This window comes from Crinia signifera, chromosome 6 (assembly GCF_055691185.1).
Source record: "Crinia signifera chromosome 6, ASM5569118v1, whole genome shotgun sequence".
NCBI classification, from domain to species: Eukaryota; Metazoa; Chordata; class Amphibia; order Anura; family Myobatrachidae; genus Crinia; species Crinia signifera.
The window spans coordinates 172,430,599-172,454,734 of NC_139222.1; the positions used below are offsets into that span (position 1 = coordinate 172,430,599).

At 41.9% G+C, this 24,136-nt stretch overlaps 1 protein-coding gene across 2 annotated transcripts in view; it reads right to left on the reverse strand.

Annotated features, from left to right (window-relative positions):
* Window positions 1–24,136, reverse strand: part of GSG1L2 (GSG1 like 2) — an 88,103-nt gene that overhangs the window by 15,190 nt on the left and 48,777 nt on the right. Inside the window, exon 3 of one of the 2 annotated variants that reach the window (XM_083148147.1) lies at window positions 1,901–2,053. The exons of the other annotated variant lie outside the window; for it this stretch is intronic. Coding sequence (XP_083004273.1) covers window positions 1,901–2,053 — 153 coding nt within the window. The remainder of the gene's footprint in view (window positions 1–1,900; window positions 2,054–24,136) is intronic. 2 annotated transcript variants of the gene reach the window in all.

Consider the following 24,136-nt stretch of genomic DNA (forward strand, 5'->3'; position numbering starts at 1 on the left):
ATTTTAACCGCTCAGCATGTAGGGCTCAGTAATTTCCACTAATTACCCCTTTACTGCACAGATAGTGGGAGATGGGGTGGGAGAAGGGGGCATTGGGCTGAATGAAAGGGCCCTGATACATAACATCCAGGGTGGTAGAGGATGTTTAATACGCAGAGGAGGGGTGTATAGTGGAGTGGGCTTATTATTCATAATTTTCTGGTGGGAGGACAGCTTGCTTGACTGCAGATATCTCCAGTTCCCGGAACTAGATTTCTTAGCTTTAATGGAATTAAAAACTAGAGAATCCCACCTACCAAATGGTATTGGGGACTAGGGGTCAGGAGGCAGATTCCTCGGGGGGTTTCTGGGTACTCAGAAACCCCCCCCCCCCTGTGTGCACCACTGGATCCCCTGTCATACATTCAAGACATACAGTAGCAGGGGAAAACGCAGGATTTTCAGAAGGGGGTTTCCAGAGAGGGGCGGAGCAAAGCACCGAGATGGACACTTAGGTGACCCAGTATATGCCGAGTCAGTTAAAATATTGTAGATAGACCAAATGTATATTAATAATAATAACAATATTAATAATAAATATATATATATACTGTACATATATATGCACACACATATACATATACACACATACATGACAGCAGTGTAGACCCCTGAGCATAGCAATGTATTGGGGCCCCTACCGATCCTCCAGCGGTAAGAATGGGGGGTGCTATGAGCAGAAGCTTTGATGTCCCTGAATGAAGGGGTCCTGATACATAACTTCCAGGGTGGTAGAGGGTGTTTAATACGCAGAGGAGGGGTGTATAGTGGAGTGGGCTTATTATTCATAATTTTCTGGTGGGAGGACAGTTTGCTTGACTGCAGATATCTCCAGTTCCCGGAAATAGATTTCTTAGATTTTACTGGAATTAAAAACTAGAGAATCCCACCTACCAAATGGTATTAGGGACTAGGGGATCAGAGTTCAGGAGGCAGAGCAATCTGCCAATGAGCATATAAAACTACATACCAGGTGTGTGGAGCTGGAGCAGTAACCAGCTGCTGAAAGGCTGATATCTCTGGTTCTGGGAACAGTAGAGACAAGCTACTAGTGTCCATCAAAGGGGGAGAGTCCCAGCTTTTGGAATATACCATTAAGAAAAACTCTAATTCAGACAGAACTTGAAATATCTGACTGGGAATAACAATTAAAAGGCTTGGATGGGGACCACTGGTTTGAAGTCAGATATCTCTGATTCCTCAGGGACGATTTTTAAAGTTCTTGTACCTATCGAAAGAGGGGACCCTCAGCTTTCAGTTTAGGGCCCTTAGACTCCTGGGGGGGGGGGGGTGTTTCTGGGTACTCAGAACCCCCTGCCTGCGTTACTGCAGTACTTAATATTGCAGGTACCCCTCAAAAATATATTTTTTTATAAGGACATGCTAAAAATATAATAGGAGAAATATGTCCCAGGGACACTTATTTTTGGTACCCTGAGCATTGCACCAGTGACAAACTACCTGAACATACAATCATTTCCCTCACATCACACAATACCTACAGTAGGATAACTATCATGAAAAGTATACATCTAAACAAAGGGTGAAGAGTATAGGGGAACGTAGGGGATAGACCAAAATTATTAGGACTAGTATCAGCAATTAAAGATAATTCATGTTGGGGAGAGAGGGGGGGGGGGTATTTGGTGGATACATAGGATAAGGGTCACTGGAGGAGAATGGTAGGAAGGGGAAGTTAATGTCTGTCAATACAACTAATAGGAAATCTTTAGAATACAAATAAGCTATGTTATGTTAAATATCCAGCCTACACTAATTGTCTTATTCTTAAATATGAAATAAAAATAAAATGTACAGTACATTGTGACCATAAATACCATTAGCTGAATGTATATCTTACCTGATAAAACAGTAAAAATGGCTGCAAAGGCATTCAGCTTGAGCCCGTCAATAACAGACGTATAATAACACACTTCCACTGACATTAGACTCACTCCTGTAAGGAGCAATGTGATGTACAACACTTCCGCTACAATAGAAAGCCATAACACACCTGCAGATAGACAAACACACATTGTATCAAGAATCTAGAACAAATGGATTGTATTCTAGAATGCAGACGTAGAATGTATATTACCCCCTCTCATGCTTATCTGACAAATGTACATATACAGTACTACCATATGCTTATCATCCATACATAGTATATAGCGTTTTATATCTCTCTGCTTTGTTGAAAAGAACTCTCTGCATTTCCCTATCCTACTAATTTGAGGTCCACAGGATTCCAGACATTTGTCTACTCCCCTACACTCCCAGGATCTATTGGTGGATTATGGGAACATGAGGAACAAATGCCCAGCTGTGCATACTGCAGTGACCATGATGCCAAAGAAAGTACAGTAATGGCAGCCCAAGCAGGGCCATTATCAGGGAGGGACTCCTGGGACAGCAAATCAGGGATCAGCTCAGGCCTGATTGGTTGTAGGCGTCTCCATGGAGATGCTTTCAGCCAGTCAGGACTGGCTGAAAGCACATAGGTAGTGGAATTCTTGTGGAATTCTCCAGGGAACCAGCTTACTCTGCTGTCAGTGCAGGGTGAGATGCGCCGGAGGACCAGCTTCATGGTAGCGAGGAAGGAGATGTATATATGAATGGATTTGTGTAAAATGTATGAATTAATGATTTATTATTCTGTGTGTGTGTATCTTTATTTTAACATTCTTTTTACAGGTGAACTACAATTCTAAGGGGGCCCATTAATGTCCCGCATGCTGAGACTTGTGGTTCGCCTAGTCACAGCATGCGGGAGGGGGGGGGGGAGGTTTCTGGGACTTGTAGGGTACTTGTGAGTTATCCGGGCGCCCGATGTTGAAATTGAATGTCAGTACAATAAGAGTACGATGCGACGCGATGCAACGCGATTTCCCTTGAAATTTCATCGTATCCAAAATCGCGTCGTAATCGCGTCGCATTGTATGGTATACAATGCCACGCGATTACAGTTATTCCTTAAATTCTGTTGTCCTTAATGTGTCAGATATGAATGATATTGATGAATGATATTGGATGTTCACAACCAGGCCACTATCAACGTGAACCCGAAGCGTGGCGAGCGCAGCGAGCCCGCGAGGGGCGGCGGTACGTGTCCTCCGACCTTTTCATGCCCTACTATCCACTAGGGCGTGGAGTGAGAATAGAATAGTGTGGCGAGCGCAGCGAGCCACCGAGGCCCGAAGCGCGGCGAGCACAGCGAGCCCCGCGAGGGGACGCGGATACCTTCACAGGTAAGCGCGTCCCTTCGCGGGCTTCACAGGTATCCGCGTCCCCTCGCCACGCTTCGGGCCTCGGTGGCTCGCTGCGCTCGCCACACTATTCTATTCTCACTCCACGCCCTAGTGGATAGTAGGGCATGAAAAGGTCGGAGGACGCGTACCGCCGCCCCTCGCGGGCTCGCTGCGCTCGCCACGCTTCGGGTTGGCGTCAATAGTGGAGTGGCGTTAACAATGGGGATGGGATTTAAGTTTTGTTACTTTTTGGGGGTTTTGGCCATTTTTACATTGAAATTAATGTAAAATCGGGTCTCAGGGACCATTTTACATTGATTCCAATGTTAAAATCAGGTACACTGCTAAAATCGGGTGCTGATCTCGTCGCGTCGCATCGCATGCCATTTGGTTAACACGCGATGCGACGCGATCCGATCCGATTGTACCCGATCTAAAATCGGGCGCCCGGATAACTCACAAGTACCACTTGTAGTTCTACTGTAACATTGGTTGTTGATGGTATCCACAGTCTTGTCAACATAAAGGAGGCTATCCCTTTGGACTCTTGCTTGATAGTACAACACCAATAATTCAGGAAGTAAGTCAGGAAGCAAAGCCCACCAAAACTAGCAAGGTTTTAATGACAGTTATACATGATGTGCATACCACAAATGTAACTAACGTATTGTAGCATTCGAATTGCTTCATTACAGTGGTATCCAGAAAAACACTGTAATGTAGCATTTCATATGCAGAAACAGCTGCTGTTGCACACAGAATATAGGCATGCTGCATATCATTTTAAACAATCAAAATTGTGTGTGTCCTATTTGCATCGCTTTGCAGACTTGTAGCTCACAGAGTATAGATGCATGTGGACCCTTCTGTAGATGACAGAGATTTTATTTTTTATTTTTAATAACCTGTGGCAGAAACTATATTCTCTTAATTTAACTTTGTACTAAAGATGAACAGTGAAGAGTATAGAGCAATAACGAGGATCGTAAACCAAGAAATTGTCCCATGAGAAGTATAGCTAATTAAGTGACAATGCTGTCATCCTTCTAGGAGTTACTGGCTATTTCTGCTGTTCTACTGAAGCAAAGGGCATATTCTGTAATATAAAGGGTGATTTTTTTTCCTTACAATAAGGCAATCTGCTAGGTCAGAATAGCTGTCTATGCATTTTCCTGGACTTGGTATTTCCATGTAATGTGAAATTCAGATCAATGAAAATCTGCTCAGTTACTTTGTTTTTATCACTGCAATTGTCATGCCTATATAGTCAGCAAGAACTATTCCCAACATCAGCTAAAAAGAGGCACAATGGTTCCTCGTACAGTATGTTAGGGATGGGGAATACAGTAGATTATTGCGCAATAAAATATAGCATACCGTTGAAAGGAACAATGCAGGCAGGGTTTGTTACTAAAGCTATATTCCCCCTGGGCTGTACATTATACAATGTCTATTTCTGTTATTGCTATGGATTTTTAATGGATAGGAGGTAATGATAAAGTAATGTATAATACTTTCTTTTGTTCTGCCTCAGGAACATTACTACCTAAGATAAATTCCTCCTCATAAAATACAGGTCTTGCTATTACCTGGTGAAGAACAGACTACCAGGCACATTTAATAGTAAGTTAGATTTTTGTTTTCATTAGTTACCAATCTTAAGTGGTGTTCCGGATTTGGTATAAAATCCCGACGGTCAATATCCCGACAGAGTCAAAAACCCGAATGGGTCATAATACTGACAAGCACAAAATCCCGACATTTAAAATACTGACAAGGACAAAATCCTGACATTTAAAATCCCGACAAGGTCAAAATACTGACATATAGAATGTGCAGGTGAAACTGTCAACATGACGTTGGGTCAACAGGTCGCGTGGTCAACATGGGTTTTTTTGTAGTTTTTTTACTCGAATATCGACACAGTCGACATGGGCACAGTTGGAGGTGAACCGCAGCCCCTCGCAACGCTCGCTTCACTCACAATTCTTCGGGCATGGTGCCTCGCTGCGCTCGGCACACTATTTTATTCTCCCACCATGCCCTAGTGGATGGTAGGGCATGAAATACCACCTGTCGGCACATGTCGTGTAAAAAAAAAAAACTTGTCTCTAATGTTCCCAGAACCAGAGATATCAGCCTTCCAGCAGTTGGTTACTGCTCCAGCTCCACACACCTGGTATGTAGTTTTATATACTCGTTGGCGGATTGCTCTGCCTCCTGAACCCTGATCCCTTAGTACCCAATAGCATTTAGTAGGTGGGATTCTCTAGTTTTTAATGCTATTAAAATCTAAGAAATCTATTTCCGGGAACTGGAGATATCTGCAGTCAAGCAAGCTCTCCTCCCACCAGAAAATTATGAATAATAAGCCCACTCCACTATACTCCCCTCCTCTACATATTAAACATCCTTTACCACCCTGGAAGTTATATATCAGAGCCCCTTCATTCAGCCCAATGCCCCCTTCTCCCACTCCATCTCCCACCAACTGTGCAGTAAAGGGGTAATTAGTGGAAATTACTGATCCAGGCCCTACATGCTGAGCGGTTGATATAATACCCCCTACCACCCGCAGGATATCAAAGCTTTCCCCACCCCTACCGCTGGACGTTCGGTAGGGGCCCCAATACATTGCTATGCTCAGGGGTCTACACTGCTGTTGACGCCCCTGTATGTATATGTATGTATGTGTATATATATATATACATACAAATAGATCAAACGTGCTGTATTTCAAAGCAAAATAGCCTACGTTTCGGGGGTGGTCCCCCTTTGTCAAGGCGTGTGGGTCACCCTTGTACCCTGCTACAAGTCAGAGGAGATGATTGGATATATATATATATATATGTTCAGAATAACGGGCGGCACTCGGAGACTTTCAAAAAACGTGAAGCAGTGAAAGTCTCCGAGTGCCGCCCGTTATTCTGAACATATCTACAAGGAGGCATCCCCTTCTCCGGGAAGGCAACGGGGCAGGAAACCTCAAGTGGGGGCATCAGGATTGCCGGGGACCACACAACTCGTATATATATATATATATAGTCCTGGGGGTGTGATGGCACTCAAAAATAAACAACACATAGGCAAAGTTACCAACAGTTTCAAAGCCGCTAGGCTCCTTTATGAAGGTGTTTTAGAGAACTAAAACACCTTCATAAAGGAGCCTAGCAGCTTTGAAAACTGTTGGTAACTCTGCCTATGTGTTTTTTATTTCTGAGTGCTGCCGCACCCCCAGGACTACATATTTAGACAGTGTAAACTGTCTGCAATGGAGGGCACCAGCTCATTTTGCATAGGAACCACCTGCTTTTTACTTTGGAGTGCTGCCAATATATATATAGAATTCAAGGGGGACGGCGGCACTCAGAAAGAAAGACAGGATGACAAGCGGTATGGGGGGACCGACGTTTCAAAGCCCGCGGGCCTTTTTATCAAGGTGCTTAAGGTGAGAACTTGCATTCTTCACCCCTTGCATTCCATATACAGAGCGACTCACATCGCTACCAAGGAAGGCACCGGATTTTACTGCAAGCACACAGCGTGGTGTAGACATTGTGGAGTGCCGCCGCAGCAATATTATATATATATTTTATTATTATTTATATACATTTAACTGACACGGCATATACTGGGTGACCTAAGTGTCCATCTCCGTGCTTTGCTCCGCCCCTCTGGAAACCCCCTTCTGAAAATCCTGCGTTTGCCCCTGTTTGTGATTACGTATTTTCTGTTTGAGTGATGCAAGTGCAGTTAAAAGACCTCCTGGTCACCTGTTTATTTCTCCCAGGTAACAATAACAACTACGAAAAAGAAGAACTTACAGATAAAACAGAAAATAAGAATTTATTAGGAAAGAGGCAGCCTCTCATGCGATACCTCGGCAACTGCCCAGCGACTGGGCCACATACTGTACAACCATATGGTCCTTTAGCAATTTCTGGATCTGATCCGATACGCGCATGGGACCACACATTGGTACAGAATTGGAGGTTAGGCACATACGATTTGGGAACTTTTCACCCATTTTCTCAGCCCGGTCTGTCGGAATCAAGTGAAAATGGCCCATTTCTTCGGGCCCCATGAGGTCTAAAGCCACCTCTAGTTGTGAATAGCATTGGCGGATACAAAATCCCTGGTGGAATTCAACATTGCTCTGGTGCAGAGACAGCCAATTGATTCCTGCTGGTGAAACTTAGCATTGCCAGGTCTAACATGTATGAACTGCATTCATTGGAAGCAGAGGTGGAACTACTATTGGTGCAGCAGGTTCAGTGCGCCCCAATGTGCTTAAGGACTATGGGGCCCACTGCTGCCCTTGTCACCTATTAATTTTTCACACTCTGTCCCCCTTCCTCTCCTTATCACCCTCTGCCTCTCCCTTTCACCCACTGCCATGTTGCATAATATAAACTTGGGTCGGCATGGATGGCAAATGTTCCAGTTTTCAAGCTCTGAAAATGTAGTGTTTTCAGATTCATTTGTTTAGGTCCTCATATTATTGAATGGGGACATAGGCAAGAAATGGAGTGAAATATCTGTGATATTTCCTGTTTTTAGGCAATAAATGGCCTAATACTAACTTGCACAAAAAATAGTTGAAAAATTTAATTGTAACTACTTTTTGTAGAAAATAAGGGATGTTGAATACCCTCAACACACAATGCCTGTGCAACCTATACATACAGTACACTCATAGGTGTACCTAGTGAAAGTACTACTATACTGTACCTACACTCACTGATGTGCTTAAGGAAAGTGCATAGTGAAAGTTATAATATTAGGGCAGCACACAAGCTCAGTGGTTATCTTTGCTATAGTAGCAGTATTGGTGTCCTGGTTTGAATCCAAGGTGTTATCGGTGTGGAGTTAATGTGCTCTACACCTAATTGCTTGGGTTCCCCCAGATCTCTCTAGTTCCTTCTTTCCACACCCCAAAAACAAATTGGTAGGCTAGCATTTAGTAATTTAGTATTTAGTAATTAGTTTCGATGGCAGCCTAATGTGTGTTTCTCTGTGACAGGGAATTTATAAGCTTCACTGGGACGAAGAAGACTAATGTAAATAATTCAGTATTCTCTAGAGATCTTTGTGACATGTGAGCACTATATAAGTACAGTGTTTAGTGCTGTTAATCTGACTTTAATTGAAGCTGAAGTGTAACAAAGCAGATTTATTAAACTGTTGTTATCGTGCTAGCTGACATATGTTTAAGGCAAAAATTCAGATCAAATAGCATTATGCAAGCAAAAATGTAGTTATAAAACATCATAATATATAACATTAGTATCAGAGATGTACGCAGATCCCAATGTTTTTGTTTTAATTCTTTGACACCACCACACTCAAGTTTTTGGTTAGGATTTGGTTTTAGGTTTAGTTAAAAAATCAATAAAAATCGATTCTCATTATTAAAAATTACCAAAGCTGGTAACATCATGTCATTTTGCAATCCAAACCCCAAAACTTGGATTCAAAATCCAAATTCCAAACTACAGGAACATCCGAACCAGGATTTGGTACAGATCAGATATCCTTGGAGAGATCCAGACTGGGTTTTGGTTTAGATCCACTCAATTCCTGTGTATTCGGATTTCTAGAGAACCGAACTGCACATCTCCCATAATCATCATCAAAAAGGTTTGTATGTTGCAGCACCCCCTTTTTTGCCTTAATCAATTTTGTTGTTAAACACGTAAGGGTACATTTACTAAGATGGGAGTTCTATTTCAGATGGGATTTTGTCCATAGCAATTAATCAGAGTCTATCTATTATCTTCTAGGTAGGTAGGTACTAAATAAATAAAGTAGAATCTCATTGGTTGCTATGGGCAACAGCCCATCTTCAATAGAACTCCCATCTTAGTAAATTTACCCTGTAATGTCTTAAAATTCAAAATACGGTAGGACTGGTAAATTTTGACATTCTGCTACTGAAAACAGACTCTCATGCGACTGGTAAATAAAACTAGAAAAATTTGCCAATAGGTCGTACAATCCGGAATCTACACGTGAGATACATGGAGCACAGAAGAAACATTATGAAAATGAATATAACTAATACTCTATATAAACATATGGCGAGATGCCAGAAGGGGGATATGAGAACCATTACAATGATAGGAATTGAGCATGTCAAGAATACCCCCAGAGGTGGTGATAGATATACTCAGTTGTGCAGAAGAGAGGCGTTCTGGATTTTTCAGTTGAGGACATTGACCCCACAGGGTTTAAACGATACCATCGAAATGAATAATATATAAAGATTTCCCTATAAATGAAATCAACGAGGAATATATTGTATTATATAGAGAAAAAAGGAATGTTTAGGTTGATGTATACATATATATAAAAAAACTATGGGTTTCTTCTGGCCTTGTCTTTTTAGCGATAGGTGGGAGAATAAGATTGGGTTCCGTACACAAACTAACAATGTTCACAGCATGTATTATGGGAGCTATATGCATACATGTTGGGTATATATGGAATAAAAATAAAATACATCGGAATCCCAAATCATTATAGGTTAATTTTGAGGTGTATGCACTCTCAAATTAGCATCTACTATTTTTCGTCATTGTTATAGTCCAATATTGTTATTTGTTGTCTTCTACTATCGGTGAAATCTATATTGATGTAGAAACAACAAATGATAAAGATATAAAAGGAGAGAATATAATACAATAAAATGTCATCCTGATTATTAATGTGGTAGGATAGGAAAGAGAGTTGTATATGTATTTGCATGTGTGAAGGGTTACAATATATATTTGTGTATACTATGTATATGAATATGTGCATTGGTTATGTGGTTATCCGGTATTTTAATGGTATATATATACATGTATTTTTATATTTATTATTATTTTTAATATTTTTTCATTTTATTATTATGTCCAAATGTAATATGGTGTATATATAAAATAAAATTATAGTGAGTCCTGAGGCAAAGAAATAAATGAATAAATAAAAGTAGGCATATGAGGTCTTATAGCTATATGAGTGAGGCAATGCCCTTTTCAAAGATGGAGACTGGAACCTAAAGAGGGCGGAAGTATTAATTACAAAATGAGAGAATCCGTGTCTGTGAACGGATATGCTATGGAGACATAGAGACTTGAATATGTTTAATATGAGGCATAGAGGCTTGGAGTTACAGCAAAACGAGGCTTGGTATAAAAAACAAAATGGCCGCCAATAGACACAGGATTGGTGGGCTGAGAACGAGGCTTGGATGTGATTACAAACATGGCCGCCGCTTGCTATAAATATAGGCGGCGAGAACGAGGCGTGGAACGCAAATCGCGGAAGTGAGAGAGAGCAATTGCCCGCGAACACGCCAGCTATAAAAATCGGCATTAGTGACAGTGGGGATTCATCTGAGGAAGCCGCTGACACAGTCTCAAGGCGGAGAAACGCGTATGTGGAGCCCCAATATCGATCCGGTCACCAGTGGCTGTACAAAGGGAGCAGTCTCAACTCTGCGGTATTAACCTGCCGGAATCCTGGGTAAAACACCTGGTTAAAACACCTAGCACCTGGAGCGCTCACCCTCAGCTGAGGTAGAAAGCGAGCTCAGAAAAAGGACTTTGTGGTGGTATATTGATTCAGAGGAGACAACTACTAAAAGCCGTGACTGGGACTGGTAACTATAAATAAATATTGCCTCACTCACTCAAAAAGTGCAAAGCCATAAATGCCTCATTAAGCCTCATTAAAGACTAAAAATCAGCCTTCTTCGAAGTGCCTCAAAACAGGACTTTATATGTTATATGTTGTATGTCTTGTCTGTGTGTTTTATTGTAGGAATTGTATTTCATGCATGAATTGTTATTATTGTATTTTTTAATAAATTTGAATAATATGAAATAATAATTATTGTGTATTATTGGAGTGCAGCTGCGCTTTCTTAAGTGTCAATCATTTGATTGCCACTTAATTCTCCTTGTTTGCACATGTAGGAGGTTCACAATCCTCCTAAAAAGAGAGCTGCAACCACACTCCAAAATTAAACAAATTGATAAATTGATTCTATATCCAGAAGCCATAAAAGAATAGTATAGTATAAGTATAGAAACACCACCAGTGAAGATCAGCGCTACTGTGTGACCTTCTCTGGTCACAATTGTTTTTTTAAACTGACACAAGGTTTAAAAATCCCCAAGACTTGGGCAAAATACAGTACAATACTTCCATCTGGCTTATATGATACAACCCAGGGAAACATTATAACAGTACACTTAATAGGTCAGTGTAAACTGTTTGTTCCACCAGACGATGCACAAATGGCTGACGTGCGTTAGCTATATACATAGCAATTACAGCAAGTTACAAATAGCACAAGTCACCGAGAGAGGCAGGTACGTCTCTAACGGTCTTCCACATGAATTATGCAACAGGACGATGAACCATGGAAGCTGAACTCTCTGTTAAATGATATGATGCTTGAAGGAATAGAAGAGAAATTATTAATAACTTGCGTCATAAAATCAATATGTGCTTGGGGTATCTGGAATGATGTGTGCCGTTTCTGTGTATTTTTTAATGGCTGTTCTGAAACGATCTATTATATGATCGCAGCGTATACAGTCATGTATAAATGCATCGGCATACTATATGAACTATATCTAAAATGACTGAAATGAGCTTTTCTGAAAAATAGATAAGCGGATATTGCTCAGTTTCTCCTTATCTGTCCTAACATTTGATGAAATCTGCCATCCCTTTTGTGTTTCTGCAGCTGAATGTTCACAATTACCTATGATAAAAGATTAGTAATAGTAGATGAAAATATTTGCAGAATGTAATTCCCTTTTTTTATAAAGCCTATACTGGGGAGAGAAGAAATACAGGAGAAATAATGTTGGAATCTGTTCTACATAACTTTCTTCTCATTCTGCATTTGTTTCCCCAGCAGAATGCATCATAAAGATTTCCTAGACCAAACCCAACTACAGTAGAATGAAGTGCCAGTCCTCATTCCAGCTTGATGCATAGACCATAATATCAGTGATGTACAGATGGAGTCGGGCTCCCTCTTGCTGGCGAATCGCCAGACTGTCTCCGCTGGCGATCCGCTTCAGGGAGATGGACAGGGTTAGGGGGAAGGGTGCGGGGAGGCGGTGGGGACCCCAGGTGACCGCCGACAAGCCGGCGGGGACCCGGGGGAAGCGCTGTGGGAAGGGGACGCGCGCGCATCTCGTGCGCACGCGTCCCATTTCGCAGAGCAGATGGCGGCTGGCGGGGGATGGCGGCTGGCTATTCTGCCGCCATCCCCTGCAAAGACAAGGCCGGCTCCATCTGTATGAATTTGCCAAGGCAGAATTTGATATTCCCCAAAATGATGACACAAAAGACAATAGGTATCATTGAAACCTTTGATACTTTAATTGATTTCACTAAAAGTCATCTCTAGAAAATACAAAACCCTGAAAAAAAATAAAAGTTGTCTTTTTTCCCAAAATAACAATACTTTTAAGATAGAAGTGTTAATAGTTTATATTTATCAGTTATCAAAATGCAGAATGAATGAACAGACAAGTAGTATAAATCAAATCAATATTTAATAGTGCCTGACCCACTTTGCCTTCAAAAAGCATCAATTCTCAAATCATAGAGTGTGTGAGATTATAGTCAGCTGTATGATTATTCAATCATACCAAACAGGTGATAATGATCATCATTTTTATATGTAGGTTGATACACTGTCATTAATTGAAACAGAAACAGCTGTGTAGGAGGCTTACAACTAATTGAAGAGCGTACAAACTCTGCTGCAAAGGTGAAGTTGTAGAAGACCATTTCATGTCACATGTAATTATACTGCATCAGGAAGGTCTCTCCTATGCAACGATTTCTAAGCAGAATGAGATTTCAGGATGTGCTGTTAAAGCTCTTTTGAAGAAGCACAAAGAAAGGGGCAACAAGGAGGACCGTAGATGCCTGGTCATACAAGAAAACCATGCTTACTTCCCTTTAAAATGGGAAGATGCTCAGTAGTGCCATCAGTTCAGAGCTGGCAAAAACCAGTGGGCCCATGGTACACCAATCTAGTATTTGGAGAAGTCTGGACAGATGTGGTCTTAATTGAAGATTTGCAACATGAAACAAGGTCACTCAAGGCAACTCAACTATGAAGCAAAACATATTTACTGGGGAGCAGAAAAAATGGCAGAAGGTGCTTTGGACTGATAAGTCAAAATATTACATGTATGGTTGTAACAGAAGGCAGTCTATGCACCAACGATTTGGAGAGCCATACAATGAGTGTCTGCAGGCAACATGAAGCATTGTGAAGGTTCCTTGCAAGTTTGGGGTTGCATTTCAGCAAATGGAGTTGGTGATTTGTCCTCAATGCGGCAAAATACAAGCAGGTACTTGTGAGGAAACCACCCTTAGCTGGGAAGGTGGTTATCCTTGGTGGGATTCAAATCACTCGGAGAAGACTATATAAAAAGTAAATTTCAAAGTTTGGTAGGTGAACTTGGTCTCCCTGCGCACCTCTTGATGCAGCACTGGAAACAATTCTGGGTGTTTTCCAAGACACCCCAAATGAGAACTGATAGTGAAGAAATTGAAAGGTTCCTTGGGCGCAAAAAGGTGTTTATTGGAATAAAAACGATAACAAAAACATCACATATACAGAGGTAAAAAGATACAATTAATCCCTCTCACCCAGTGTCGGTGGTGGAGCCACAGATGGCAAAGGCAGAGTGTCCTAAAAAATAGATCCACCCTGCAGGCTCCACAGGCTTAGCACTGGGCTGGGTCCTTGGGTAGTAGCAGCAGTCCTGGGCCAACGCGTTTCGATTCTCTGGGAATCTTTGTCAAGGCTGATGTGGTTCTGTGAAGTGCTGCTATTTATGAGGAAAAAGTGCGGGAAAAATAATGGGCGTGATCTAAGTCCGAATACCGGAACTGAATATCCATTGGTGGTTCAATGTGTCTAAAAGGAGAGAATGTATCTCCTATTCGTTGGAAACAGTCACAGCTTCATTCATTGGTGGTTCCGTGTGTCTGTATAGGGGATTTGTTCCTCTATTTGTGGATGAGAGCCGCCGCATGACTTCCGGTTTCCGGAAGTGCGGACGGCGGAAGTGTACGTCCGTCACTTCCTGTCCCGCCGGCTAAACGATCCTAGTAATCTTAGTTCCGGTGCTTCCTCTGTGAGGCCGGATGTTGATGTTTTGTTGACTTCCGGATTTCTCAACAGACGTATGCCGGTGGTCACCTTGTCGGGGAGTAATAGAGACATCGGTGGCCATCTTTGATGTGGTAACCCAGAATTTCCATATTCAATAAGACGATATAACCTCATAAAAGAAAGATATTGTATTAGAAGTTGTTTAGATAAATAATGCACACAACTTGATAAACCAATAAGATAAAAAATTAATTTTAAAATTAATTTAAAAATTAATAAGAGGGCAAATGGATTATGAAGTTAAAAAATTCATGAAAAATTATAAAAACCACTTTAACTCAAAGTCCTTGTTGAGACCATGTGGAACTAGGGTTTTTAATCTAAAAATCCACTCCATCTCTCTTTTTGCCAACATGGTTTCAGAGTCTCAGTGTTTCCAAGTGGTCTTAATATTTTCTATTGCCATAAAATCCCGTATATGATCACTAGAGCAATTGTGAATGGTGCTGAAATGTTCCGCCAAGGAATGGGTTTGTACTCCTTTTTTAATATTGCGGAGATGTTCCGTCATCCGGGTTTTCAGCGCTCTACTAGAACGTCCGATATAAAATAAACCGCAAGAGCATTCAATTAAATAAATAACATTAGGTGTGTGACACGTAATGAATTGTGAAATTTTGTAGTCTTTATTTTTGATTGTAAAAGTGTCCCTCTTTGATTTCTTTGATTTTACTGTTTTACACATGCCACATGTGCCGCACCTATGAAAACCTTTAGTGCGTATCCGAGATATATCAGTATTCGGTAGTGCACTTTTCACTAATCTGGTTTGTAGATTGTCTGCCCTGCGGTAAATGAATTCAGGTTGTGCTGGTAAAATACTATCCAAGATGGGATCTTTTTTCAAAAGTGGCCAGTGCTTTTTTAGGATGGTTTCTAATTTCTTTTGATGGGGACCGTATTTGGTTATGAAAGCCAATTCCGAAGTTCGCTTTGATTTCTTCTCCTTTCTTTCTTTTGTGATTGTCCTTAAGGTGTTTACATCAATTTTGGCCACTTCTTCTCTTACAGCAGTGATCTGGCCAGAGTCGTACCCTCTTGCTCTGAAGTTAAGTGCCATTTCATCTAGTTGATTTTTGCAGACTTCTTCCTCGGTACAATTTCTTTTTACCCGAAGGAACTGACTTTTGGGTACACTGTTGAGCCATCTTGGGAGGTGTAGACTTACTTTATGAATATAGGAGTTGGTATCTGTGGGTTTCTTGTATGTTTTGGTTTCTAATTTATTGTTTTTTATGTAGATGGTGAGGTCTAAAAAATGAATTTCCTGTTTGTTCCTGGTAAAAGTAAGTTGAATATTTAAAAAGTTATTGTTCAGATGATTGCAGAAAGCCTCAAGTTCCTCTTCGGATCCTCTCCAAAAAAACAAGACGTCGTCGATATACCGATGCCAGGATACCAGGCTTGCCCCCCAGCTATTGTTGGTCCAGATGTTATCCTCCTCCCATTTGGCTAGGAAGAGGTTGGCATAGCTGGGGGCAAACCTGGTACCCATGGCGGTCCCCACCACCTGTAGGAAATAGTCCCCATTAACCCCTTCACGACATTTGACGTATATATACGTCATGGTCGGGAAGTACTTCCCGACCGTTGACGTATATATACGTCATGACTTCTAACTGTCACTGCGTCTAGAGACGCAGTGACAGTTAGGTGATGTCTGCTGTCCCTGACAGCAGACATCCCCCCTCGTCGCCCAGGGGGGGCAGGGGTGCCCCCCCCGGTCGGCGATCGCTGTGATTGGCTGTTCAAATCTGAACAGTCAATCACAGCGTTTCCTGTGTTACCGGCGGCTAAGCCGCTCGGTAACACAGAAAACGGTGGTGATCGGTGCAGCACCGATCACCACCGAGCGGCAGCACCCCCCTCCCACCCGCCGGGCACTCACCCGGCAGCAGCAGCAGCTCCCCCGGCTCCACCGCTACGTCCGGAGCGCACGCTGCGCTCCCCTCCTCCCCCCTCCCCCCCGCAGCAGCAGCAGCAGCAGCAGCAGCATCATGCTGCTGCTGGAAAAGTTAAAAATAAAATAAAATAAAAAATAATGTGCAAATGTGTATATATATATATATATATATATATATATATATACACACACACATATATATATATATATATATATATATATGTGTGTGTATATATATGTATATATATGTATATATATATATATATATATACACACATATATATATATATATATATATATATGTGTGTGTGTGTGTGTGTGTGTGCGCGTATACCGCACCGATCACCAACGATCGCCAGCCCCCCCCCCTCCCACCCGGCAGCCCCCCTCCCTCCCACCCACCCGGCTGCCGCAGCGCCAGCACCCCTCCCACCCCCCCGCCAGCCGCAGCGCCAGCCCCCCTCCCAAAGCTGGTGACCAAAATGGGGTCACTTGTGGGGGGGTTCCACTGTATTGGTGCTTCGGGGGTCTTGCTAATGCGACATAGCACCCGCCATTCATTCCACCACCAAAAATCACTCCTTCCCTTCTGAGTCCTGCCATGCACCCAACTGGTATTTTTTGGTCACATGTGAGGCATTGCCGTACCCGGGAGAAATTGGGGCACAGATTTTGGGGTGCTTTGTCTCCTTCATTCCTTGTGAAAATTAAAAATTTTGAGCCAGAACTGCATTTTTGTGTAAAAAATTAAATTTTTTTACACAAAAATGCAGATCTGGCTCAAAATTTTTCATTTTCACAAGGAATGAAGGAGACAAAGCACCCCAAAATCTGTGCCCCAATTTCTCCCGGGTACGGCAATGCCTCACATGTGACCAAAAAATACCAGTTGGGTGCATGGCAGGACTCAGAAGGGAAGGAGTGATTTTTGGATTTTGCAGCACAGATTCTGGTTGAATGACCCCCGAAACACCCATACAGTGGAACCCCCCCACAAGTGACCCCATTTTGCAAACTACACCCCTCAGGGAATTCATCTAGGGGTATAGAGTACATTTCAAACCCCCCGAGGTTTCACCAATTTTGATACAACTGAGCTGTGAAAATGAAAAATTAATTTTTTTCATTTTCACTACCCAGTTGTACCACAATTGGTGAAACCTCGGGGGGTTTGAAATGTACTCTATACCCCTAGATGAATTCCCTGAGGGGTGTAGTTTGCAAAATGGGGTCACTTGTGGGGGGGTTCCTAACTTTTAGCATCTTATGGTGCCTAGAAACCTACATGGTGCCTAAAAAATAATCTCATAAAAAGGAGGCTCCAAAATCAAGTAGGTGCTCCTTCTATTATGAAGCCTGTGGTTTGGTCACCGTGCACACTAGGGCCACATATAGGATATTTATGAAAACCAAAGAATTGGGGGAATCAATTTTTAGTCACATTTCTCTAGTAAAATGTACTGTATTTGTTAGAAAAATGTATTAAAATTGAAACTCTGCAAAAAAAATGAAATTTTGAAATTTCACCTACACTTTGTTTTAATTCCTGTGAAACACCTAAAGGGTTAACAAACTTCCAAAATGCTGTTTTGAATACTGTGAGGGGTGCAGTTTTTGAAATGGCATCATTTATGGGGGTGTCTCACATACAAGTCCCTCAAAGTCACATCAAAACTGACCTGGTCCCTAAAAAAATCAGAGTTTGAAATTTTCTTGAAAATTTGACAATTTGCTAGTCATATTTGAAGCCTCCTAGTGTCCAAAAAAATGAAAAGGGGGTTGAAATAATGATTGCAACATAAAGTAGACATATGGTCTTTGTTAGTTATTAACTATTTTGAGTGGTATGATTATTTGTCTCACAAGCAGAAAATGTGACATTTTGCATATTGCTAAATTTTCCATTTTTTCACGATATTTTGGTATTTTTCACAAAAAAACACAGACTGTATCGACCAAAATTTACCACTAACTTGAAGTACAATGTGTCACGAGAAAACAATCTCAAAATCACTGGGATAAGTAAAAGCAAAAAAAAGTTATCCCCACTTAAGTGAGACATGTCAGATTTGAAAAAAAGGGCTCTGTCATGAAGGCACAAACTGGCTCTGTCATGAAGGGGTTAAAGTGGAAGTAATTATTTTTCAATATGAAATTCATCCCTTCTAAAATGAAATCTTTTTTGGTGTTCGGAATGGTGGATTTCTCCAAGAACCATCTGTTGGCCTCTATACCATCATCATGTTGGATGATGGTATAGAGAGAGGTAACATCCGCTGACACCAGGATCATGTCTTCACTCCAAATGATGTTACTGATTTTTTCTAAAGTGTCTGTGGTGTCTTTAAGATAGGATCTTGTTTGTTTAACCAGAGGTTGTAGATGGTGGTCAATATATTGAGATAGGTTGCAGGTCAAGCTGTTGGTACCTGCAACTATCGGACGTCCAGGGGGATTGATGGCATCTTTGTGTACCTTCGGTAAAATATAAATCGTTGGTACTGTGGGATGTGGTAGATGTAGGAAAGATTTATCATCTTGAGTGATTGTTTCCTTTGCTCTATTTTCATTCAGCCATTTTTCAAAGGTACTGTTAATTCTCAAGGTGGGATCAGTTTTGAGCTTTTTGTATGTGGTGCTCTCAGGTTTGCCCCCAGCTATGCCAACCTCTTCCTAGCCAAATGGGAGGAGGATAACATCTGGACCAACAATAGCTGGGGGGCAAGCCTGGTATCCTGGCATCGGTATATCGACGACGTCTTGTTTTTTTGGAGAGGATCCGAAGAGGAACTTGAGGCTTTCTGCAATCATCTGAACAATGACTCTTTAAATATTCAATTTACTTTTACCAGGAGCAAACAGGAAATTCATTTTTTAGACCTCACCATCTACATAAAAAACAATAAATTAGAAACCAAAACATACAAGAAACCCACAGATACCAACTCCTATATTCATAAAGAAAGTCTACACCTCCCAAGATGGCTCAACAGTGTACCCAAAAGTCAGTTCCTTCGGGTAAAAAGAAATTGTACCGAGGAAGAAGTCTGCAAAAATCAACTAGATGAAATGGCACTTAACTTCAGAGCAAGAGGGTACGACTCTGGCCAGATCACTGCTGTAAGAGAAGAAGTGGCCAAAATCGATGTAAACACCTTAAGGACAATCACAAAAGAAAGAAAGGAGAAGAAATCAAAGCGAACTTCGGAATTGGCTTTCATAACCAAATACGGTCCCCATCAAAAGAAATTAGAAACCATCCTAAAAAAGCACTGGCCACTTTTGAAAAAAGATCCCATCTTGGATAGTATTTTACCAGCACAACCTGAATTCATTTACCGCAGGGCAGACAATCTACAAACCAGATTAGTGAAAAGTGCACTACCGAATACTGATATATCTCGGATACGCACTAAAGGTTTTCATAGGTGCGGCACATGTGGCATGTGTAAAACAGTAAAATCAAAGAAATCAAAGAGGGACACTTTTACAATCAAAAATAAAGACTACAAAATTTCACAATTCATTACGTGTCACACACCTAATGTTATTTATTTAATTGAATGCTCTTGCGGTTTATTTTATATCGGACGTACTAGTAGAGCGCTGAAAACCCGGATGACGGAACATCTCCACAATATTAAAAAAGGAGTACAAACCCATTCCTTGGCGGAACATTTCAGCACCATTCACAATTGCTCTAGTGATCATATACGGGATTTTATGGCAATAGAAAATATTAAGACCACTTGGAAACACCGAGACTCTGAAACCATGTTGGCAAAAAGAGAGATGGAGTAGATTTTTAGATTAAAACCCTAGTTCCACATGGTCTCAACAAGGACTTTGAGTTAAAGTGGTTTTTATAATTTTTCATGAATTTTTTAACTTCATAATCCATTTGCCCTCTTATCAATTTTTAAATTAATTTTAAAATTAATTTTTTATCTTACTGGTTTATCAAGTTGTGTGCATTATTTATCTAAACAACTTCTAATACAATATCTTTCTTTTATGAGGTTATATCGTCTTATTGAATATGGAAATTCTGGGTTCCCACATCAAAGATGGCCACCGATGTCTCTATTACTCCCCGACAAGGTGACCACCGGCATACGTCTGTTGAGAAATCCGGAAGTCAACAAAACATCAACATCCGGCCTCACAGAGGAAGCACCGGAACTAAGATGACTAGGATCGTTTAGCCGGCGGGACAGGAAGTGACGGACGTACACTTCCGCCGTCCGCACTTCCGGAAACCGGAAGTCATGCGGCGGCTCTCATCCACAAATAGAGGAACAAATCCCCTATACAGACACACGGAACCACCAATGAATGAAGCTGTGACTGTTTCCAACGAATAGGAGATACATTCTCTCCTTTTAGACACATTGAACCACCAATGGATACTCAGTTCCGGTATTCGGACTTAGATCACGCCCATTATTTTTCCCGCACTTTTTCCTCATAAATAGCAGCACTTCACAGAACCACATCAGCCTTGACAAAGATTCCCAGAGAATCGAAACGCTTTGGCCCAGGACTGCTGCTACTACCCAAGGACCCAGCCCAGTGCTAAGCCTGTGGAGCCTGCAGGGTGGATCTATTTTTTAGGACACTCTGCCTTTGCCATCTGTGGCTCCACCACCGACACTGGGTGAGAGGGATTAATTGTATCTTTTTACCTCTGTATATGTGATGTTTTTGTTATCGTTTTTATTCCAATAAACACCTTTTTGCGCCCAAGGAACCTTTCAATTTCTTCACTATATAAAAAGTAAGTCTTTATTATGACAGAACAACATAAAAAGATGCTCTCATGGTACAGAATAATTGGTAGCATAGATCCTCCAACAACCTCTTGCAGTCAGCACCCTGAAATAGCAATCTCAGTAACCTGCAAGGCTTACCACTACCATTAGACAGTCCTGTATCCTCCAGCCTGGGGTACTGGCTCACACAGACCCTGCCCTGGTAGGGTTTCCTCTGATGTCTTATATACAGGATCCAGCAGGATAGAATCTCTCCATTGAGAAACTTTTCTCCTTATATACCTGGCTGGTAGATCCCCCCCTGGTGCCACAAAGTCTACTCAGGGGGTAGGGTCAGATATTCCAATGCTATGTCAGCCAGTATCGTGCAGTAGAGACTCATTGTACATCCCCTGGGAGGTCTGACCTACAGATGTAGCGCCTGTCAGCCTTGCTCAGCACCCGCGAAACCTCCCCTCTGGCGAGCGCCGGCGGACAAGCGATACATTGAACTGGGACGTGCATGCGTCTCACGCGCACCCCAATCCTTCGGCGGCGGGGCAGAGGCATCCTGCCCATCTCCACTTCAGGACAGGGTTAGGGGGGTCGGGGCGGCGAGGGGGACCAGCGTCAGCGGCGGGGACTCGGTGGGAGCTCCATTGCCACGGGATGTGCAAACGTCTCGTGAGCGCGAGCGCCCTGGCGGGAGCTGGCGGCTGGTGGGGACTGCCGATAATTTTGCCAGCCCCTGCCTGAATGACAGGGGCTCCATCTGTATTATCTCCCAGTTTACCTGCTGACCTAGATATATCCCTTTGTCTGGCAGCTAACTTACCAGTCACTCAGGCATTGTTCTGCTACATTACCAGCTACACCTATCACACCTCACACAAAATGGATTAGCATATGTGATACACATGGTAATTAGCTAGCCCAGCTACCTGGCTCTGCTTTCTATCACACACTATGGCAATAACCTGTTTCTCCCCAATACATACAATCCTACAAAATAGACCTGATAACAGTACATAACAATATACATAATACATAGCTGCTCTTGTGTATAAACTGGGCCAAGGATTAAAAAGTACATTACACTGTGAGAAACGAGAGGTGAATATGAAGGTTCTCCATCCAGGTCCATCTTGTTTCGTCACAATACTTATTTATCATTCAGTACAATCAAGGAGTCGTCTTATTTGTTCCAAATTTTAATCTGAAGCAGGACAATGACCACAAACATACAGCCAATGTAATAAAATACTGTCTTCAGCGCTCCAAGGTACAAAGAGTCCTGGAAGTGAGGATATAGCCCCCACAGAGCCCTGATCTCAACATCATCAAGTCTGTCTGGGATTTCATGAAGAGGCAGAAGGATTTGAGCAAGCCTACATCCACAGAAGATCTCCAAGATATTTGGAACAACCTCCCTTCCAAGCTCCTTTAAAATCTTTGTTCAAGTGCACCTAGAAGAACTCATGCTGTTTTGAAGGCAGAGAGTGGTCACACCAAATGTTAGGTTCATTTAGATTTCTCTTCTGTTCATCCAGTTTGCATTTTGTTAATTAATAAAAATAAACTATTAACATTTCTATTTTTGAAAGCTTTCTTACTAGCTAAAAATGGAAAGTAGACATATCTTAAGCTGTGTACACACGGTACACTTATCACTGGCAATATGGTCGCTGAGCGACCATATTGCCAGCGATTGGAGTGTGCACCAGCAATAAATCGCCGGGTGCGCGCTCCCGTTTTCAGCCCTTGAATGGTTGCTCCTCCAACCAGTGACTTCCACTGCCTCTTCTCCCGGCAGAATGACATTTTCATCTGTGACCATCTCTGATTGCTGAGCAATAATGATTGCTGAGCAATATATTGCCAGTGATCATATTGCCCCATGTGTACGCACCTTTAGACAGTCAAAATTGTCATAGACAATCAAAAGGTTGGCACTGCCTTAAGGCCAACAGTGTTATAATAATCATGACAATATCCATTCATCAGGATCATCATACCAAGGGAAGTAATTTTCCTTGTTTTTTTGTTAGTAGTGCCTATCTCTTTTTTCCACTTGTCCATTGTCTAGATCCTGAGGGTTGGCGACCCTTTTTAGGTGTTGGGATTGTGTGGCAGCTGCGCAAGAGGATGATTCACTCTATTTGTACTTTTGAACATTTATTTTCCTGTGTGGTGTGGTTGGAGCAGGACTAAAAAACATAAAGGCAAATGCTTCTTATGAAAAGTGCTACATTTTTGTGGCCAACTGTGGAACGTTTTGTTTATTTCTGGAAATATACCAAGGAAAGTCATATTAACAATATGGATGAAAAATGACACATTTAACAGACTACATTTTAACATATCTTGGCTTGCAAATATCCTGTGAGTGATCTGCTCATTTTTCATTGCTAGTGCTTATTTTCTTTTGCAGATTGTATATTTATCATACGGGCAGAGACCCAGCTACAAAACACGTTCTTCAAAAACCGTCATTTTTTTCTGTCACAAAATTTGTTGCAGTCTAATGTGAAACTGCATGTGAAAACTGTCCGCTCCAGAGGGCTAGGTTATTGTTCTATTTCTGTCTCTTCCAACTGCCATACATATCATCACATCAGTCAATGACTGGTAAATTCATTGTCATTGCATGCAAACCCCTCAAGGCTTGTAACCATCAGAGGCCATCCCTAACTAACCTTGCACAGCAATCTTCTGCCACGCAGGACCAGATCAAACAGCGGTCTGTCTATTGCATGGGGAACAGCCATAGTCACCCAGTCAGTGCTGTCAGTTAGATTATTAAGAGTGACAGGAAGAATGATGCTGGAGTGGCAGGTGGCAGGAAGCTTGTGTGACAGGGGGCAGGAGACTGGAGAGAAAAGGTTCTAGAGTGACTTGGAGAAGGAAAGACAAGTAGCAAAACTGACAGGGCAGAAGGCTGGGGAGACAAGAGGCTGTAGATACAGGAAGCTGAAGTGACAAGGAGCAGTAA